The 17,050-nt window shown below is 36.0% G+C and overlaps 1 protein-coding gene across 3 annotated transcripts in view; it reads left to right on the top strand.

The window, feature by feature from the left end:
• LOC122016351 (insulin-degrading enzyme-like 1, peroxisomal) overlaps nt 1-14,956 on the top strand; it is a 69,087-nt gene extending 54,131 nt beyond the window's left edge. For all 3 annotated transcript variants that reach the window (XM_042573618.1, XM_042573617.1, XM_042573619.1), the window contains 5 exons: nt 12,014-12,138; nt 12,215-12,266; nt 12,345-12,431; nt 14,140-14,262; nt 14,340-14,956. In XM_042573618.1, coding sequence (XP_042429552.1) covers nt 12,014-12,138; nt 12,215-12,266; nt 12,345-12,431; nt 14,140-14,262; nt 14,340-14,591 — 639 coding nt within the window. In that variant the 3' untranslated portion in view covers nt 14,592-14,956. The remainder of the gene's footprint in view (nt 1-12,013; nt 12,139-12,214; nt 12,267-12,344; nt 12,432-14,139; nt 14,263-14,339) is intronic.
• Nucleotides 14,957-17,050: the final 2,094 nt, after the last annotated feature.

Raw genomic sequence — 17,050 nt, 5'->3', positions numbered from 1 at the left:
GCTAAATGGATGTTTTCAGTGATTGAGTCCGCCCTACACAAAAGCTGCCTAAGACTGATGAAGAATTTGACCCACAATTTTTGATATCTTGGCTGCCAATACCTTAGAAATAACCTTATAGAATACCGTACAATAGGAGATAGGTCAATAATCTGATACTCTGCTAGCATGAGCTGATTTGGGAACAAATGAAATCATGGTGTGGTTTCATCGATGCAATAATTTCCCACTACGAAAGAACTCCTGTACAGCAGCAACAAAACCCGGCCCTATAGTGTCCTATGACTGCTTGAAAAACTTGGACCCATATTCATTCGATCCCCGTGCTCTATGATCACCGATGTCAAACGACGCCCCCTTAATTTCATCCATGGTTGGCATACGGACAAGTTCATCATGCTGATCAGAACTCACCAACTGGCCAAACTGCAAACTATTTTGTGGAAATTCAGTCTGGTCCACTTCCATGCCGAGCTGTGTTTGGAAATGGTTAGAAAAGGCTTTCACAACTTCCTCAAATGATGTGGTTAGTTGCCCATCCAGTTTCTCCACAACCGTGATCTTATTTGGTCAGTTGTTCCTCTTCACTAGAGCATGAAAGAATGAGTAGTGATCCACCTGCTTGAAATATCCCACCTTCGCATGTTGCATACAAAAGCTGTGTTCAGCGGCACTTAAATATGTCGCGTCTTGTTGTATGGTCTTGTAATTATCTGTCATTGTGCCATTTGCAAGCCCCTCAATCTGAGTGTCTTCCAAACGTTGACGTGCCGCTGCTGCCTCTGAGTTATGTGCTGAAAATGGTCAATGTTCAGCTGTTTTAGATTAATCTTCAGTTGGTTTGGAAGTTGTAGAAGCCGAAATTGTGCTGTGCCATTCCATGTTTGCTGGGAGAGTATGGGCTTTTAGTGGCAAAGTGTGATGTTGCTTCAGATGAGCAACACTTAAGATGGGTCGGTTGCAACTATAGAAGAATCCCAACAAGGTGAGGGGGTGCGAAGGACGTGTGACTCTGGCTTTGGATCTATATGTAGCGAGCCTACCTCTAATATCAAGTGTGCACGAGTTGTGTGCCTCATTCTACAGCCATGCCATAAGAGAATAAAAAAAATGAGAATATGAAAATTGTTTTATTTCTTTAATAACTAATATGGCATTACAGCATCTTGTACAGGAGTTTACAACGATCTGATCTTGTTAGACTCTAACAAAATAGATTATGAGTTGAAAATAAAAAAAGGAAAAGGAAGTTATATTTTACTTTTATTTGATTTATTTAAAATTTTCTATTTTGTTTGCATCATAAGATCAATAATGTATGGCTTTGTGGAACAGGAACAATTCATTTGTAATTTTTATGTGATAAGATGATCAATACAGGAAAAGGAAAAGAGACATTCATAATCGTAAACTTAACCAAGTGTATGGAAAATTCACAAGAAGGGAGGATGAGAACGAGACCGATGAAATTTTAGGAAGAAAGCCCATTCAGTCTTCTTAGCATCTTACCTCCTCACTTTGAAATGCTATGTAATTAAAGCAGAAAAGGTTATATTATATACTACAAAGCATAAAGTGCTTTCTTTTTAATTAGTTTTTACCAAACGTAACAAAACTTCCTCTTCCCTTTTATATATGCTCTAATGAATGTTGAGTTATTAATTGGTTCAATTCCTAAATATAAGGTTTCAATCCACTGCATATTGTAGTTAAAAAACTGGCAGATGCTTGGAATTTTAATTAGGCATGGAATCAAAGTTCAAAATCTTGAACCATGTCAGTATTTTAATCTTTAACTACAATGGTACTGGTACTATGTATGATGCTGATAGTAAATTGAAGGTGAAAAGAGGAAAGAGATGAAGAAAAATAAAAAGATAAACAACTACATAGTTCAATGTTTATTTTCCATCTAAAACATTACGATTTTGACATTATGTTGTATGGAGACAAGCTACAAAATTAAAAAAAAAAAATGACAACATTATCTCAATGTTAGCATACTAAGGATGTCGAGTGTTGACATTAACTAATACTCGTCAACATGATTGATACAACGACATCACATTGTCTCGGTGCAAAGTAGTATCAAATTTTGGTAATCTATCAGAACCATACATTTCGATCGTTTCGCATAGCACAAAACATGACTTCAAACCATGCATTGAATTCATATGAAATATTTGTGTTAAATAATACTTCATTATTAGTTTCTTCACTGCACATCCTAGCATTAAGAAATTATATTTTAGATAGGCATGGTTCTCATTAAGGGTTATAAGTTTGGAACAAGAAATGAAGAAAGAAAAACTATATTAGATTTTGTGATAGTATATGATCTTATACTAGCTAATACGTTTTTAAGAAAAAAGAACACTTAATTACGTTCAAAAGTGGGAATAATAAAACGCAAATTAACTTTATTATATTTAGGAAGAGGGATAGAAAGATTTGTAAAGATTGCATGATCATCCCTCGAAAAACTTAATTACCCAACATAAGTTAGTAGTGTTGGATATACACCTCAATCATAGTATCAATAGAAGGAAAATGTACATGACTCTTGTAATTAAGTGGTGGAAGTTAAAGGATGGGAAATAAAACATAGTTAAGGAGAAAGTAGGAGTATAAGCATTAGATGAAATATACGGTGATTCTAATACGACATGAGATAAGATTGTATCAAAGTTGAAAATAGTAGCCAAGAGTGTACTTGGTGAGTCAAAGGGGCATGCATGAAAGTAAGAAATCTTGGTGGTGGAATAAGAAAATACAGGAGAAAGTAAGTGAAAAATGAATAGCCTATAAGGAATTATATGTTTGTAAGACTAGGGATAAACTTAAAAAAATATACAATAGCTAAGAAAGAGATTAACAAAGCAGTGAATGAAGCAAAGAATGAAGCTTTTGAACAATTATATTGAAAATTGGATTTAAAATTGCTAGACCCCGTGGTTGTTTTGATGTGATCAACCAAGTTGGTTAGGTCTTGCTTTGTGTTTGATCCCTGTGTCTGAGTGTGCAGGAGCTTAGGAGCGCAGGAAGTCGAGCGGAAGACGCAGCTAGCGAGAAGGACGGCACGGGAAGGGAGCCGACGGGCTCGGTGCGTCCGAAGAACGAGAGAGCTGCGAAAGAGTACACGGTGGGCGAGAAGAACGTGCGCGGCGTTCGAGGGATGTTAAGCCGGGGAGGGAGGCTGCTCGAGGAGAAGTTCGGAAAATGGGTTCGGGTGAGTCCTATTTCGGTTGGCCGGAATCACCCAAAAGAATAGAGCTTCGAAAGTTGAAGCAAAGAAGTAACTGAGTTGGTCAAGACTGCTCAAGGCGCCTTCATCATGGCTTGAAGGCGCTTTCATCTGGTCAAAAGTGACCGTTTGCGCTTTGGATAAAGTTTTATCCGCCTACTCGATGGAGGCGCCTTTGACCTCTGTTGAAGGCACCTTGGACATCCGAGATAGAATTTCCAGAGGCTATATAAAGGCCCCTGGAGCTAGGAATTATCTATCAATTGTTCAATCAACTCTGTAATCATTTCCTAGCAATAGTTCTGAGCTGTTAGAGTGTAAAAGGCTTCTCCGCCTTCAATAAAGGAGACTTTTTCTAGTGCGCTTTTCATCGCCCTGGATTAACAACCTTCTTAGTTGTAACCAGGTTAACTCTCGAGTCTCTGGTTTATTTCTATTTCCTTGTTTTAGTTATTTTATTATTGCTATTGCATTTTTGAGTTGAAAATTCCGAGGAGGGTATAGTTTTTATTTTTCAGAAGCAATTCACCCCCCTCTTGCCGGCCTCCGCTGCACCTACAATTGGTATCAAAGCCAGACCGCCTCAGAAGGACTAACCGCCGACTGAAGCACGAAGATCAAGAAGATGGCCGGAACAAGCATTCATCCTCTGAAGTTCGACGGAGACTTCGCGATGTGGAAACGCCGGATGGAGGTATTTTTCAAGATAGAATTTGATATTTGTTTAATCATGAAATATGGCTATGCAGTTCCAAAAGATAAGGAAGAAAACACCTAGACGAAAAAGGAGCAAGCCGATTTCGTCGCCAACAGAAAAGCAGAGTTTCATCTGCTCAGCATGCTGCCGCCCCAAGAGGTAAGTCGGATCGGAAGCTACGACTCCGCTAAAGACCTCTGGGAAAAATTCCTGGAGCTCCACGAAGGCACATCAGAAGCAAAACTGGCAAGGCGGGACATACTCCGGACTCAACTTACGAACCTCCGGATGAACCAAGGCGAGAAGGTAGCGCAACTCCAAGCAAGGATTAAAGAGCTAATAACTCAACTAATCAACCTTGGAGAAGAAGTAACGAACCGGGACTCGATCCGGTACGCGCTTAACGCCTTCCCCAAAACTCCAGAATGGGCGTCCTTAGTAGATGCATACTACATCTCTAAGGACTTTGAGATAAGTACTTTAGAAAATTTATTTTCAACTTTTGAACTTCACGAATATCGGATTGCAGAGCCCAATGAAGTGGAGAAAACAAGTCAGAATATTGCCTTAAAGGCAAGAACAAACGATTCTGACTCCGAAACCTCGATCGACTAATCGGAAGCGGCACTATTGGTAAAGCGTTTCAATAAGTTTTTTAATTCTAATAAATTTAGATCGCAGACAAAGAGGCATGAGCAAAAGAGAAGAACGGTTCGTTGCTACAATTGCAATGAAGAAGGGCACATCAAAGATGACTGCCCAAAATTGAAGAAAAAGGGCAGAGTAAAGGAAAAGCGACAATCTTCCTCCAAATAGAAGAACCTGAAGGTCACTTGGTCAGATTCGTCTTCTTCCGAATTAGACGTCGAAGCCTTCTCGGGGTTAGCGCTAATAGCTAACCATCAGCTGGAAGAAGAGTCAAGCTCAGAGATGAGCATAGATGAAGGGGGAGGAACATCAGAGGAAGAAAGCTGCAGTGAAGGGGGAGCATCACCAAGTCTGGTAAGTAAGGTATGTAATCTAACCTGACTCAGTCTTTTCAATTTATTAAGTCTCTTTCTAAAGATTTATTCAAATTAAAAAAAGATAATGCTGACTTAAATAGAATTTTAGATAAATTAAAATTAGAAAATAATAATTTAAAATTAGAAATTGAAAATTTGAAAACTGATGCATGTTTTAAAACAAATGTTTTTCAAAAGTCAAAACTTAGGATTTATGGAAAATTAAATTGGTATGAATGAATCCATTAATCTATTGTGCTAATGCTAGGTTGTTCCCCGGAAGGAACGCGTTGCAGGGTCCGACTGTAACGTCTCGGCAAGGACCGCTACATCTCCAGAACTCGGGTGTAGTGATAAATATGCAAGAGTTCGCGTTACAGGGTCCGACTGTAACATCTCAGCAAGGACCGCTACATCTCCATGAGAACTTGGGTGTAGTGTTAAATAGGCAAGAGTTCTCACACCATAGGTTAGATAAGAACAAATATGATAGGAAAACTAATAATCTAAGATTTGGAACATGGAATATAGGAACTCTCACTGGTAAATCAATGGAGGTAGTAGATATGATGATTAGGAGAAAAATTAATATTTTATGTGTACAAGAGACAAAATGGACAGGTGAGAAGGCAAAGATGATAGAGAACTCGGGTTTTAAGTTATGGTACATTTGAAAAGTAAAACAAGAAATGGAGTGGGTATTATTATAGATAGTTTGTTAAAGGATGAAGTTGTAGGAGTAGTTAGAAAAGGGATAGAATTATAACTCTTAAGATAATAGTGGCGAAAGAAACTATGAATATAATTAGCGTATATGCACTGCAAATAGGATTAGATGAAGTTACCAAATTAAGGATGTGGGAGGAATTAGAAGAAATAATACAAAATATTACACCAAAAAAAAGAATTTAAATAGGAGGTGATCGGCAGGTCGGAGTGAAAATGAGGAATATGAGAGAATACATAGGAGTTATGGGTTTGGAACGAGGAATGAGGAAGGGAAAACTATATTAGATTTTGCGATAGCATATGACCTTATATTAGCTAATACATTTTTAAGAAAAGAGAAGAACACTTAGTCACATTCAAAAGTGGGAATAATAAATCGCAAATTGACTTTCTTATGGTTAGGAAGAAGGATAGAAAGATTTGTAAAGATTGCAAAGTCATCCCTCGAGAAAGCTTAACTACCCAACATAGGGTAGTAGTGTTGGATATACGCCTCAAACATAGTATCAATAGAAAGAAAATATATACAATTCCTAGAATTAAGTGGTGGAAGTTAAAGGATGGGAAGCAACATATATTTAAAGAAGGTAGAAGTCAAGCATTAGGTGAAATATATGATGACTCTAATACAACATGGGATAAGATGGTATCAAAGTTGAAAATAGTAGTTAAGAGTGTCCTCGGTGAGTCAAAGGCATATGCACCACTAAGTAAAGAATCTTGGGGTGGAATGAGAAAGTACAAGAGAAAGTGAGGGAAAACGAATAACTTATAAGGAATTATATATTTGTAAGAAGGAGGAGGAAAAAATAAAAATGACAAAGAAGTTAGAAAGTAGTGGTGAAAAATAAAACTTTTGAACGGTTATATCAAAAATTGGATACAAAAAAAGGGAAAAGATATTTATAGAATAGCTAAAGCGAGAGAAGAAAACAAGAGATCTTAGCAAATAAAATGTATTAAAGATGAATGTAATAGGATATTAGTAGACGATGAAGAAATAAAAAGCGGTGGAAGAGGTATTTTCATCAACTTTTTAATGAAGGTTTAGATGACCAACTTAACTTAGGTAATTTAATTAGGTCAAATGAGCATCGAAATTTTAATTTTTATCGTAGAATTCAAACTTCAGAAGTAAAGAAAACTTTAAATGAGATGTTAAATGGAAAAGCTGTTGACCGGATGATATTACATAGATGTATGGAAGTGCTTAGGGAAACAAGGTATTGAATGGCTTACAAAATTATTTAATATGATATTGAAAGCGAAAAAAATATTGATGACTGTTGTTTATATAAGAATAAGGACGGCATACAAAATTGTACAAATTATAGAGATATTAAGCTAATGAGTCATACTAAACTTTGAAAAAGAATAATAGAAAATAGATTAAGGAAGGAGACCGTGGTAACTAAAAATCAATTTGGGTTCATGTCTGGAAGGTCGACAATAGAAGCTATGCATCTTCTTAGACAATTAATTGAAAATATCGAGAGCAAAACAAGATCTACATATGGTATTCATTGACTTAGAAAAGGCGTATGATAGAAAATTATAGAAAAAAGATTTTTAGAAGAGGTGATAAAGCATAACGTATATTGAACTAATTAAGGATATGTATAAGGATGTAGGCAGAGTAACTAAAGGTTTTCATGATAGGGTTACATCAAGGATCAGTTCTAAGTCCATATCTTTTTACATTAATTATGGATGAACTCACAGGACACATTCAAGACACTGTACTATGGTGCGTGTTGTGTGCAGATGATATTATTTTGGTAGATGAGACACGTGAAAGAGTAAATGCTAAGCTAGAATCTTGGGGGAAACACTAGAAAGGAAAAGTTTTAAGCTTAGTAGATTAAAGACAGAATATATGGAATTTAAGTTTAGCAATATTAGAAGTAATGAAACAATTGTTAAGATAGGAGAGAACGAGTTGTCCGGAACCGAGAGATTTAAATATTTAAGATCATTTTTGCAAAATGATGGAGGGATTGAGAGAGATGTCTTACATAGAATACAAGCAGGATGTGTGGAATAGAGGGGAGCGTCGAGTGTTTTATGTGACCGTAAAGTACCTTTTAAACTTAAAGGTAAGTTCTATAAAATTGCAGTTAGACCTGCTATGTTATATGGAGGTGAATGTTGGGTTATGACTCGAGCACATTAGCAGAAGATGAGAGTTGCAGAGATGAGGATGTTAAGGTGGATGTGTGGACATACGAAGCTGGATAAAATAAGAAATGAGAGCGTTAGAGAGAATGTTGGAGTTGCATCTATTGAGGAAAAACTCTGAGAGACACATTTAAGATGGTACGGACATGTACTTAGACGACCAATAAATGCTCCAGTTAGGCGATGTGAAACTATGATAAACATGCATATAAAACGAGGAAGAGGAAGACCAAAAAAGACTTGGTTAGCAACAATAAAACAAGATAAAATTTATTTAAATATAGATGATGATATAATAGGAGATAGAGCTCAATGGCGTAAAAGGATTCATACAGCCGACCCCACTTAGTGGGAAAAGGCTTGGTTGTTGTTGTTGTTGTTGTTAAATATCATCAAGGTCAATTTAGGAAAATTCTCAAGAATTATATACCCCCTAAGTTTCTGATTAATCCAGTAGGAAGGAACCTCTATTGGGTTCCAAAAGCTTTATTAGACTAAATTTCTTTTATTATTAAAGCTTCCAGCAAGAAAATTAAACGTTATAATTTCTCTATGAGGCTTGTCTAAGTGGTTGTTGCTCCAATAACCAAGAAGGCTTAATACCTCGCCATAACTTGGAAGCTGAAATATTGAAATAAAATGTTTAATTAACTTTCTGAAAAAGCATTAAACTAGAATTAAATAATGCTTTGAAAGTTTTTTCAAATATTGTCTTTTAAAATCTTCAAAATTTTTACTTAGAATTTTTTTAAAAAAAGTCATTTTACTTAGAATTATTTTTTTAAAAAAATTCTAAAAATTCATTTTGCTTATGCATTTTTTCTGGTAAATTCTAAAAAGTCATTTAACTTAGAATTTTTTTTTGAAAATTCAAAAAACTCATTTTAGTTAGAAATCTTTTTGGAAAATTCTAAAAATTCATTTTTCTCAGAAATTTTTTAACTTAAGAATTTGCTAATATTTTTTAATAAATATCATATTCTCTTATTATTACCCCATTTTTGCTGTGATCAAAGAGGGAGAGAAAAGTATAAGTTTAGGGTGAGAGAATTTTTCAAAACTCTGAGTTTTAAAAATATTTTTGAAAAATTCTGTTTAAACTCTTAATTAAATAGTTGCAATTTATTTTAATTGCAAATTTATGCTTAAAAAAGTTAGTTTAGTAATTTTTTTAAAATTACTATTTGTCTATTTTTATCCTAACTTGAACTTGGGTCGATGCACATCAAAAAGGGGGAGATTGTTAGACCCCGTGATTGTTTTGATGTGATCAATCAAGTTGGTTAGGTCCTGCTTTGTGTTTGATCCCTGTGTCTGAGTGTGCAGGAGCTTAGGAGCGCAGGAAGTCAAGCGGAAGATGCAGCTAGCGAGAAGGACGGCACGGGAAGGGAGTCGACGGGCTCGGTGCGTCCGAAGGACGAGAGAGCTGCGGAAGAGTATACCGGTGGGCGAGAAGAACTTGCGCGGCGTTCAAGGGACGTTAAGCCAGGGAGGAAGGCTGCTCGAGGAGAATGTCGGAAATTGGGTTCGGGTGAGCCCTATTTCGGTTGGCTGGAATCATCCAAAAGAACGGAGCTTCGGAAGTTGAAGCAAAGAAGTAACTGAGCTGGTCAAGACTACTCAAGGCGCCTTCATCATGGCTTGAAGGCGCCTTTGAGGCTTGATGAAGGCGCCTTCATATGGTAAAAAGTGACCGTTTGTGTTTCGGATAAAGTTTTATCCGCCTACTCGATGGAGGCGCCTTGGACCTCTGTTGGAGGCGCCTTGGACATCCGAGATAGAATTTCCAGAGGCTATATAAAGGCCCCTAGATCTAGGAATTATTTATCAATTGTTCAATCAACTCTGTAATCATTTCCTAGCAATAGTTCTGCGCTGTTAGAGTGTAAAAGGCTTCTCCGCCTTCAGTAAAGGAGACTTTTTCTAGTGCGCTTTTCATCGCCCTGATTAACAACATTCTTGGTTGTAACCAGGTTAACTCCCGAGTCTCTAGTTCATTTCTGTTTCCTTGTTTTAGTTATTTTATTATTGCTATTGCATTTTTGAGTTGAAAATTCCGAGGAGGGTATAGTTTTTATTTTTCAGAAGCAATTCACCCCCCTTTTGCCGGCCTCCGCTGCACCTACAAAAAGAAGAGGAAAAAGATTTTTATAGAATATCTAAAGTGGGAGAGAGGAAGACAAGAGATCTTACCCAAATAAGATGTATTAAAGATGAATGCAATAGGATACTTGTAAATGATTGAGAAATAAAAGAGTGGTGGAATTGGTATTTTCATCAACTTTTTAATGAAGGTTTACGTAATCAACTTAATTTAGGTAATTTAAAATGGTCAAATGAGTATAGAAATTTAAATTTTCATCATAGAATTTAAACTTCAGAAGTAGAACAAATTTTAAATTGCATGCAAAATGGAAAAACCGTTGAACCAAATGATATTCCAATAGAGGTATGGAAGTGCCTAGGGAAATAAGGTATTGAATGACTTATAAAATTATTTAACATGATATTGAAAACGAAAAAATATCTGATCAATGAAGGATAAGTATTCTAGTTCCCTTATATAAGAACCAAGGAGATGTACAAAATTGTACAAACTATATGAGTATTAAACTAATGAGTCATACCATGAAATTTTGGGAAAGAGTAATAGAAAATATATTAAGGAAGGAGATCACGGTAACAAACAATCAATTTGGGTTCATGCTTGGAAGGTAAGCTATACATTTCCTCAGACAACTAATTGCAAAGTATTGGGAGCAAAAGCAAGATCTCCACATGATATTCACTTAGAAAAAACTTATGATAGTATATGGAGATTCTAGAAAACAGAGGTGTTAGCGTGTAGCATATATTGAATTATTTAAAGATATGTATGAGGATATAACGACGAATGAAGACTTCAGAGGGATTAACTGAAATATTTCCAATAAAGATAGGGTTACATCAAGAATCAGCTCTAAGTCTCTATCTTTTTACATTAATCATGGACGGAACACATTCAAAATACAGTACCGTAGTACATATTGTTTGCAAATGATATTGTTTTGGTAGATGAGACATGTGAAGGAGTAAATGCTAAACTAGAATTTTGACGAGAAACACTAGAAGTGAAAGGTTTTATGCTTAGTAGAGTAAAGACAAAATATATGGAATTTAAGTTTAGTAATATTAGATGCAATCAGATAATTGTTAAGATAAGAGATGACGAGTTATCTAGAATTGAGAGCTTTAAGTATCTAGGATCATTTATGCAAAACTATAAAGGAATTGAGAGAGATGTCTTACATAAAATACAAATAGAATGATTGAAATGAAGGAGGGTGTCGGGTGTTTTATGTGATCGTATAGTACTTCTAAAATTTAAAAAGATGTTCTACAAAATAGCGGTTAGACCTTCTATATTATATGACGTTGAACGATGAGCTATGACTTGAGCACATGAGCAGAAGATGAGAGTTGCAGAGATGAGGATGTTAAGGTGGATGTACAGATATACGAGAATGGACAAAATAAAAAATGAGAGCATTAGAGAGAAAGTCGGAGTTGTATCTATTGAGGGAAAACTCTGAGAGATACGTTTAAAATGGTACGAATATGTACTTAGACAGCCAATAAATACTTCGGTTAAACGATGTGAAACTACGATAAATACGCATATCAAACAAAGAAGGGAAAGGCAAAAAAAAAGACTTGGTTAGTAACAATAAAATAAGATAAAATCTATTTAAGTATAGATGATGATATAGTAGGGGATACAGCCGACCCCATCTAGTGAGATAAGATTTGGTTGTTATTGTTGTATAGGCATGTTCTCCAATAATCGTAGTTATTGAATTTTAGATAACCTTTTTGTCACTCTCTGAGCGAAATATGTTTGATGCAATGAATGTGAAGTCAACTTGATGTAAAGTTTGTGTCATATCTGTTAGAACACAAAAAATTCCTTCAAGGAAGGTATTTTAAAGTCAAGCCTCTGGCTTTGGTTGTAGTTTGAATCATAATCAAAATGTTTCTGCTCTTGTTCAGAAAGCTTAATTTGTCTTCTTTACCATCAGGAGTGATTTGAGATGCAAAATATGAAACTGATTGTGCTATCATATTGTATTTTTTATTGTGATTTGGAGGATTATGGTTCACATGAGGTCATGTCTTGTGCAGATACATCAAGATGAGATCAAGCTTAATGTTAGACTTCAATTGTTTGCTCTAATAGCGAAGCAAGCAGCATTCCATCAGCTTCGAACAGTTGAGCAACTTGGTTATATAACCATGCTTACGCAAAGGTATGAAAATTACGTTTTTTACTGGTGCTGTGTAGATTCACTCTTTCATGACTAATAATGGATAATGAACGCTCAGGAATGATTCAGGCACAAGAGGAGTGCAAATTATAATTCAATCTTCAGTAAAAGTAATTCTCAACTTACTTTCTTTGACTGTTACATTTGTTTTCCTTTTTTTTCAGTGATAACTTATTTTCAACTTTCAGGATCCACTATACCTTGAGGCTAGAGTTGATGCTTTTCTAGAAAAGTTCGGCAGTAAACTTCATGAAATGACGAACGAAGAATACAAGGTTCACACATGTTTTCTGACATTTCTTGCTGCTTGGTTTACTTTTCATAGGAACAGAGTAGTAGTTGTAGAATTTACACTGTTATTCATCATTACATGTGTAAATTTGAATGATTAGATGTATGTGAATACTGGTGCTTAGGACTGCAAATCTTTTAGTCAGGATATAGGGAAATTTCTTTTAGCATTTTGGAAACTACTGGTCTATTTGATATTAACTACATGGACATACTGAAGAAGTTTAAGCTTACTAGTTTTCACATTGCATATTCTTGAACAGTATTTATATCAATGAAGTTGATTAAATTATGTATTAAGTTTACTGGATTTCACATTGCAAATTCTTATGGTTGATTAGATTATGTAGTTACTTTACTCTCTTAAGGCTAAACAGCATTTTATCATTATTTACTGTTTGTGTATAGTCAAATTTATAAATTAGCAATCCACCTATCCATGCCGAGACTTGTTGCTTCTTTTTTTTGGCCCCTTCTGGGATAAATTATCACTAGCATTTGCAAGTGAAATAGAAGAGTACTCTTGAAAATCGTCTCGTTGTAACCACATAACATCAAACTTCTACTTTGTAAATCAGGGAGTGGTATAATACTAAGCCATGACACCCAAGTATTTAGGGTTGATTACATCGATTATCCCTCCCTAAGTTATTCCTATTAGTATAAGCACATGCTCTTAGATCTAAACATCATTGCATCTTCCACCTATTCACGTCGAGACTACAGAAAATCTGGTTGCTTCATTTTTTTTATTTTTATTTATTTATTTATTTTTGCCTTCTGGGAGTAATTATTACTAGCATTTGCAAATGAAGTAAAAGAACACTCTTGAAAATGTTCTCACTGTAACCACAGAACTTTGTAAATTAGGGAGTACTGTAATACTACGCCATGACATCCAAGTATTTAGGGTTGATTACATTGATCATATCCTTCCATAAGAATTATTCCTATTAATATAAGCACATGCTTATAAGAATTTGTTGTAGTTGGAACAAAGGGCTTGGTTCAGGAATGGTTTAGCATTTGAATATAGAGGTTTGAGCTCATCAATCTAGCCAACTATTATAAGTAATTGAAAATCATCCTGTGACAAATCAGAAAATAGTAGCTCTGGATTCCGTCCATCACTTCTCCGAGAACAATGCATAAGATAAAGGATTAGACACCAAGGTATGGGAGAACCAAACAGCACATTGGTGTATAAAGTATCGGGGGGATTGTCCAGCTTCGCTATCTGGACTGACAATTGCCAGCTTTACTTGCTCATCAATCTTGTAGTTAAATAATGTGAAAGGTCCCCCTGTTTCGATGTGCCAGGTCTCATCACAAGGAATTGATAATGTGAGACACTCCCTGATCGCAACAAGAAGTAGATAACTAAATTGACCGGTTGATTGACCTTATTATATTCATGTAGCTGAGATTTGGAGAGCAGAGCCCCTTTAGTTGCAGTTAAAAGTTTCCATCAGGCTGAGGCCGCAGATCCTATGAAGCCTTATTCTTTGATGAATCTGATGTAGATGAGTAATTTCACCAAATGCTTTTACATTTTTAGATCTTAACCAAATTTTAGGTTAAATTTTTGACCATATCTTACACTCCCTGATGTTGCCTGATAGATTTCTTGGAATTCTGATTAGCAATTTTTATATCGCCATTGCTTTACTATTTTAATGGCTGAATTTCCAGAACTACGTTAATGCCCTGATTGATATGAAACTTGAGAAATTCAAGAACTTGTGGGAGGAGTCTGCATTTTATTGGAGAGAAATTGTTGATGGGACTCTCAAGTTTGATAGGGTAGACTCTGAGGTATGGGCTTTGGAGATTGCATTGTGCATCGTTTGTTGACTACTATTGCACCTCTAAGTTCTATGTATGTCTTACAGGTTGCAGCATTAAAGGAACTTGGCAAGGATGAACTGATAGATTATTTCAACAAGTTCATCAAAATCGATTCACCACAAAGAAAAACACTGTGTGTCCTAGTCTACGGCGGCCCCCAGACTGCTGAATACAAGAAGGTGATACAACAGGGAGATACGCCCAAACTTCATCAGATCAAAGATATATTTACCTTCAGAAGGTCAAGGCCTTTGTTTGGTTCCTTTAAGGGGGGCCTCAGCCTCACGAAACTATGAGCTCTTTTAAGATGAACAGCAACCACAAAGCCTCCCCATTCGAACCTCATGCTCTCGTTTCTTAATCCATTTTCTTGTGATAATCTTATAAGCAAGTCAATACCGACTACCATATCATTTCCCATTCAGATCCCCGCAGGGAATGTAATATACAATGACACCAACAAAACACCTTTCCACTCTGTTTGATTGTTTCAGGATGCAGTTAAGGGATTTCCCACAACACTTACTTGTATATTCGTAGGTGTGGATCTTGCTAAGTGGTAATATATTTTGGGTTTCCGTACGTGTATATTCTAATGTGATACAATGTAGTGCCTGCTAGACCAAGACTTCTGGAAAAATAGAACAATGTGCTCCTATCACAAGGAAACTTAACAAATGAGAGGACAGTATATAGAACACCCTATGGTTGGCCTCGGACCAGGAATGTAAGGAATATAATGGAATTTTTTTTATTTATTTATTTATTTGTTTAGTGGAATAAGATGAGACAATTCATGCTTATTTATATGCTTGATTTATCACAGTATTGTGGATACTAAACAAAGAATGATTTACAAAACTAAAACATTCGTAGAAATAACCATTTTGTTCAGCCTGGTTGTTCTGTCAGGTTCTCTAGGACCACTAAACCGACTTCATTTATGCAGTACACTTAGATCGAACCATTTCGTTTGCATGGTTCGTCTTGCTCTGTTCATTTGGTTGAATATATTTGGCTTCTTGGTAACTGCCCTCAAATTTTGTCATGCATGGGTCTCAGCAATTAGTTCCCATCTAATTATTTTCATTGTTATCAACATGTTTATTAAGTATGTGTAATTGCCAATATATAAACTAACGAATGTTACTTTGTTTCGCTCTATTTTTTTCCCACCTCTCATCCAGACCTATGAATGTTGATTTCTAATCTAGGTTTTTTTTATATATAGATAATTCCAAATTTTTAAATATCTATTATCTATTAAATATGGTTAAGCTATGAAACAAGATATTATTTAGGCGTCTTAATAAGAAACAGTGAACACGATTTATGTTCCATATAATTCGAACAGTCTTCGCACTCCGTTGTACCAAATTCCTTAGTAAATCAATTGCACGGGCTACAGGACTAGCTGGATGTAGACCTGACCTTGGGCTGGGTTTGACCTGGACTCAGCTCGGGCTCGTAATTGGATCAACGGGCTCGTTACCTGTTGACCTAGTTCGTCGGCTCGAACCGGAATCGGAACCGGCCGGCAAGTTGTCGGGCTGGTTCCAGTTCCGTTGGTGCAAAATCGGCGGCCCGTCGGTTCGGCCCGTCGGTTCAACATTTGATTTTTTTTTTTTACCGGCTTGAATCGGTGGTTCATAGCCGTTGGAACCGCTGGTTAACCAGCGGTTCATAGCCGTTGGGAGAGGGTGGGAGGTTTTTGAGTATTTTTTTCAACGGTTAGGATCATTTGATCGTTTTTTTATCAATGACTATGATATAGTGTCCGTTAAACTCTATAAATAGTTAGCTTATTTCATCATTTTTACACACATCTTTTCTACTCTTAATCTCAATTTCGTATTCTCTACACGTTTTTATTTCCAATTTTCAATTACAATGGAAGGATGTCGCGGAGGTGCGTCATCTCGAGCTCAGAAGGAAAATGAAATAATGAATCCGCGGGAGGAGGACTCCAACATTCAATCTACCGATGATGAGATCGAGCATCTTATGAATCCGATACCTGAAACACAAGGAAGTACCAATGCAATTACTTCTAAGGTTCGGGAACTTCCTCCTCTAAAGTCTTCTATTTTCACTAAATATTTTGAGAATGTCACTATTCCGTCAGAAGAAATGCGTGCAAAATGTAAGTACTGTAATGCTTCCTACAAATTCCAAGCTGGCGGCAGCTATGAGTCGTTGAAATGACATGTAAAAACGAAGCACCCGACGGAATTTTGACTCGACTGTTCTCAAACAAAATTATCAAGATTTTCAACTAGCGGTAGTACCGATTCTGATTTATTTTTATATTCGGATAATAAATTAAGAGAATCGTTAGCTAAATTTGTTTACATAGAATATCTTTCTTTTAGTTTTGGATCTAAATGCACATTTGAAGATTTTTGTAAAGAATCTCTTAATCTATCACTACAACAAAAACTGCAAACGACAACGGATATTATCCGTTGTCGTAGGGTCAAAAAACCATTGTAACTGAGGGTGTTGTAGAATGTATTGCCCTACGACAACGGTTTTGAATCCGTTGTCTTTGTAGACATTTGACAACGGTTTTTATCCGTTGTTGTTTATATGCTCAAAATGTGTTTACGAAGGATACGACAACGTTTTAAAACCGTTGTGGTAGATAATTTCAACAACAGAAATAAACCGTTGTGGTAGACTTTTTTTACAACAGATATAAACCATTGTGGTAGATAATATTTACTCGTTTTGTTTTTTTTTAATATAAGCAAAC

This window comes from Zingiber officinale, chromosome 8B (genome assembly GCF_018446385.1).
Source record: "Zingiber officinale cultivar Zhangliang chromosome 8B, Zo_v1.1, whole genome shotgun sequence".
NCBI classification, from domain to species: Eukaryota; Viridiplantae; Streptophyta; class Magnoliopsida; order Zingiberales; family Zingiberaceae; genus Zingiber; species Zingiber officinale.
Note: the sequence above shows the minus strand (reverse complement) of the source record. Positions and strands in the feature narration are given on the sequence as shown.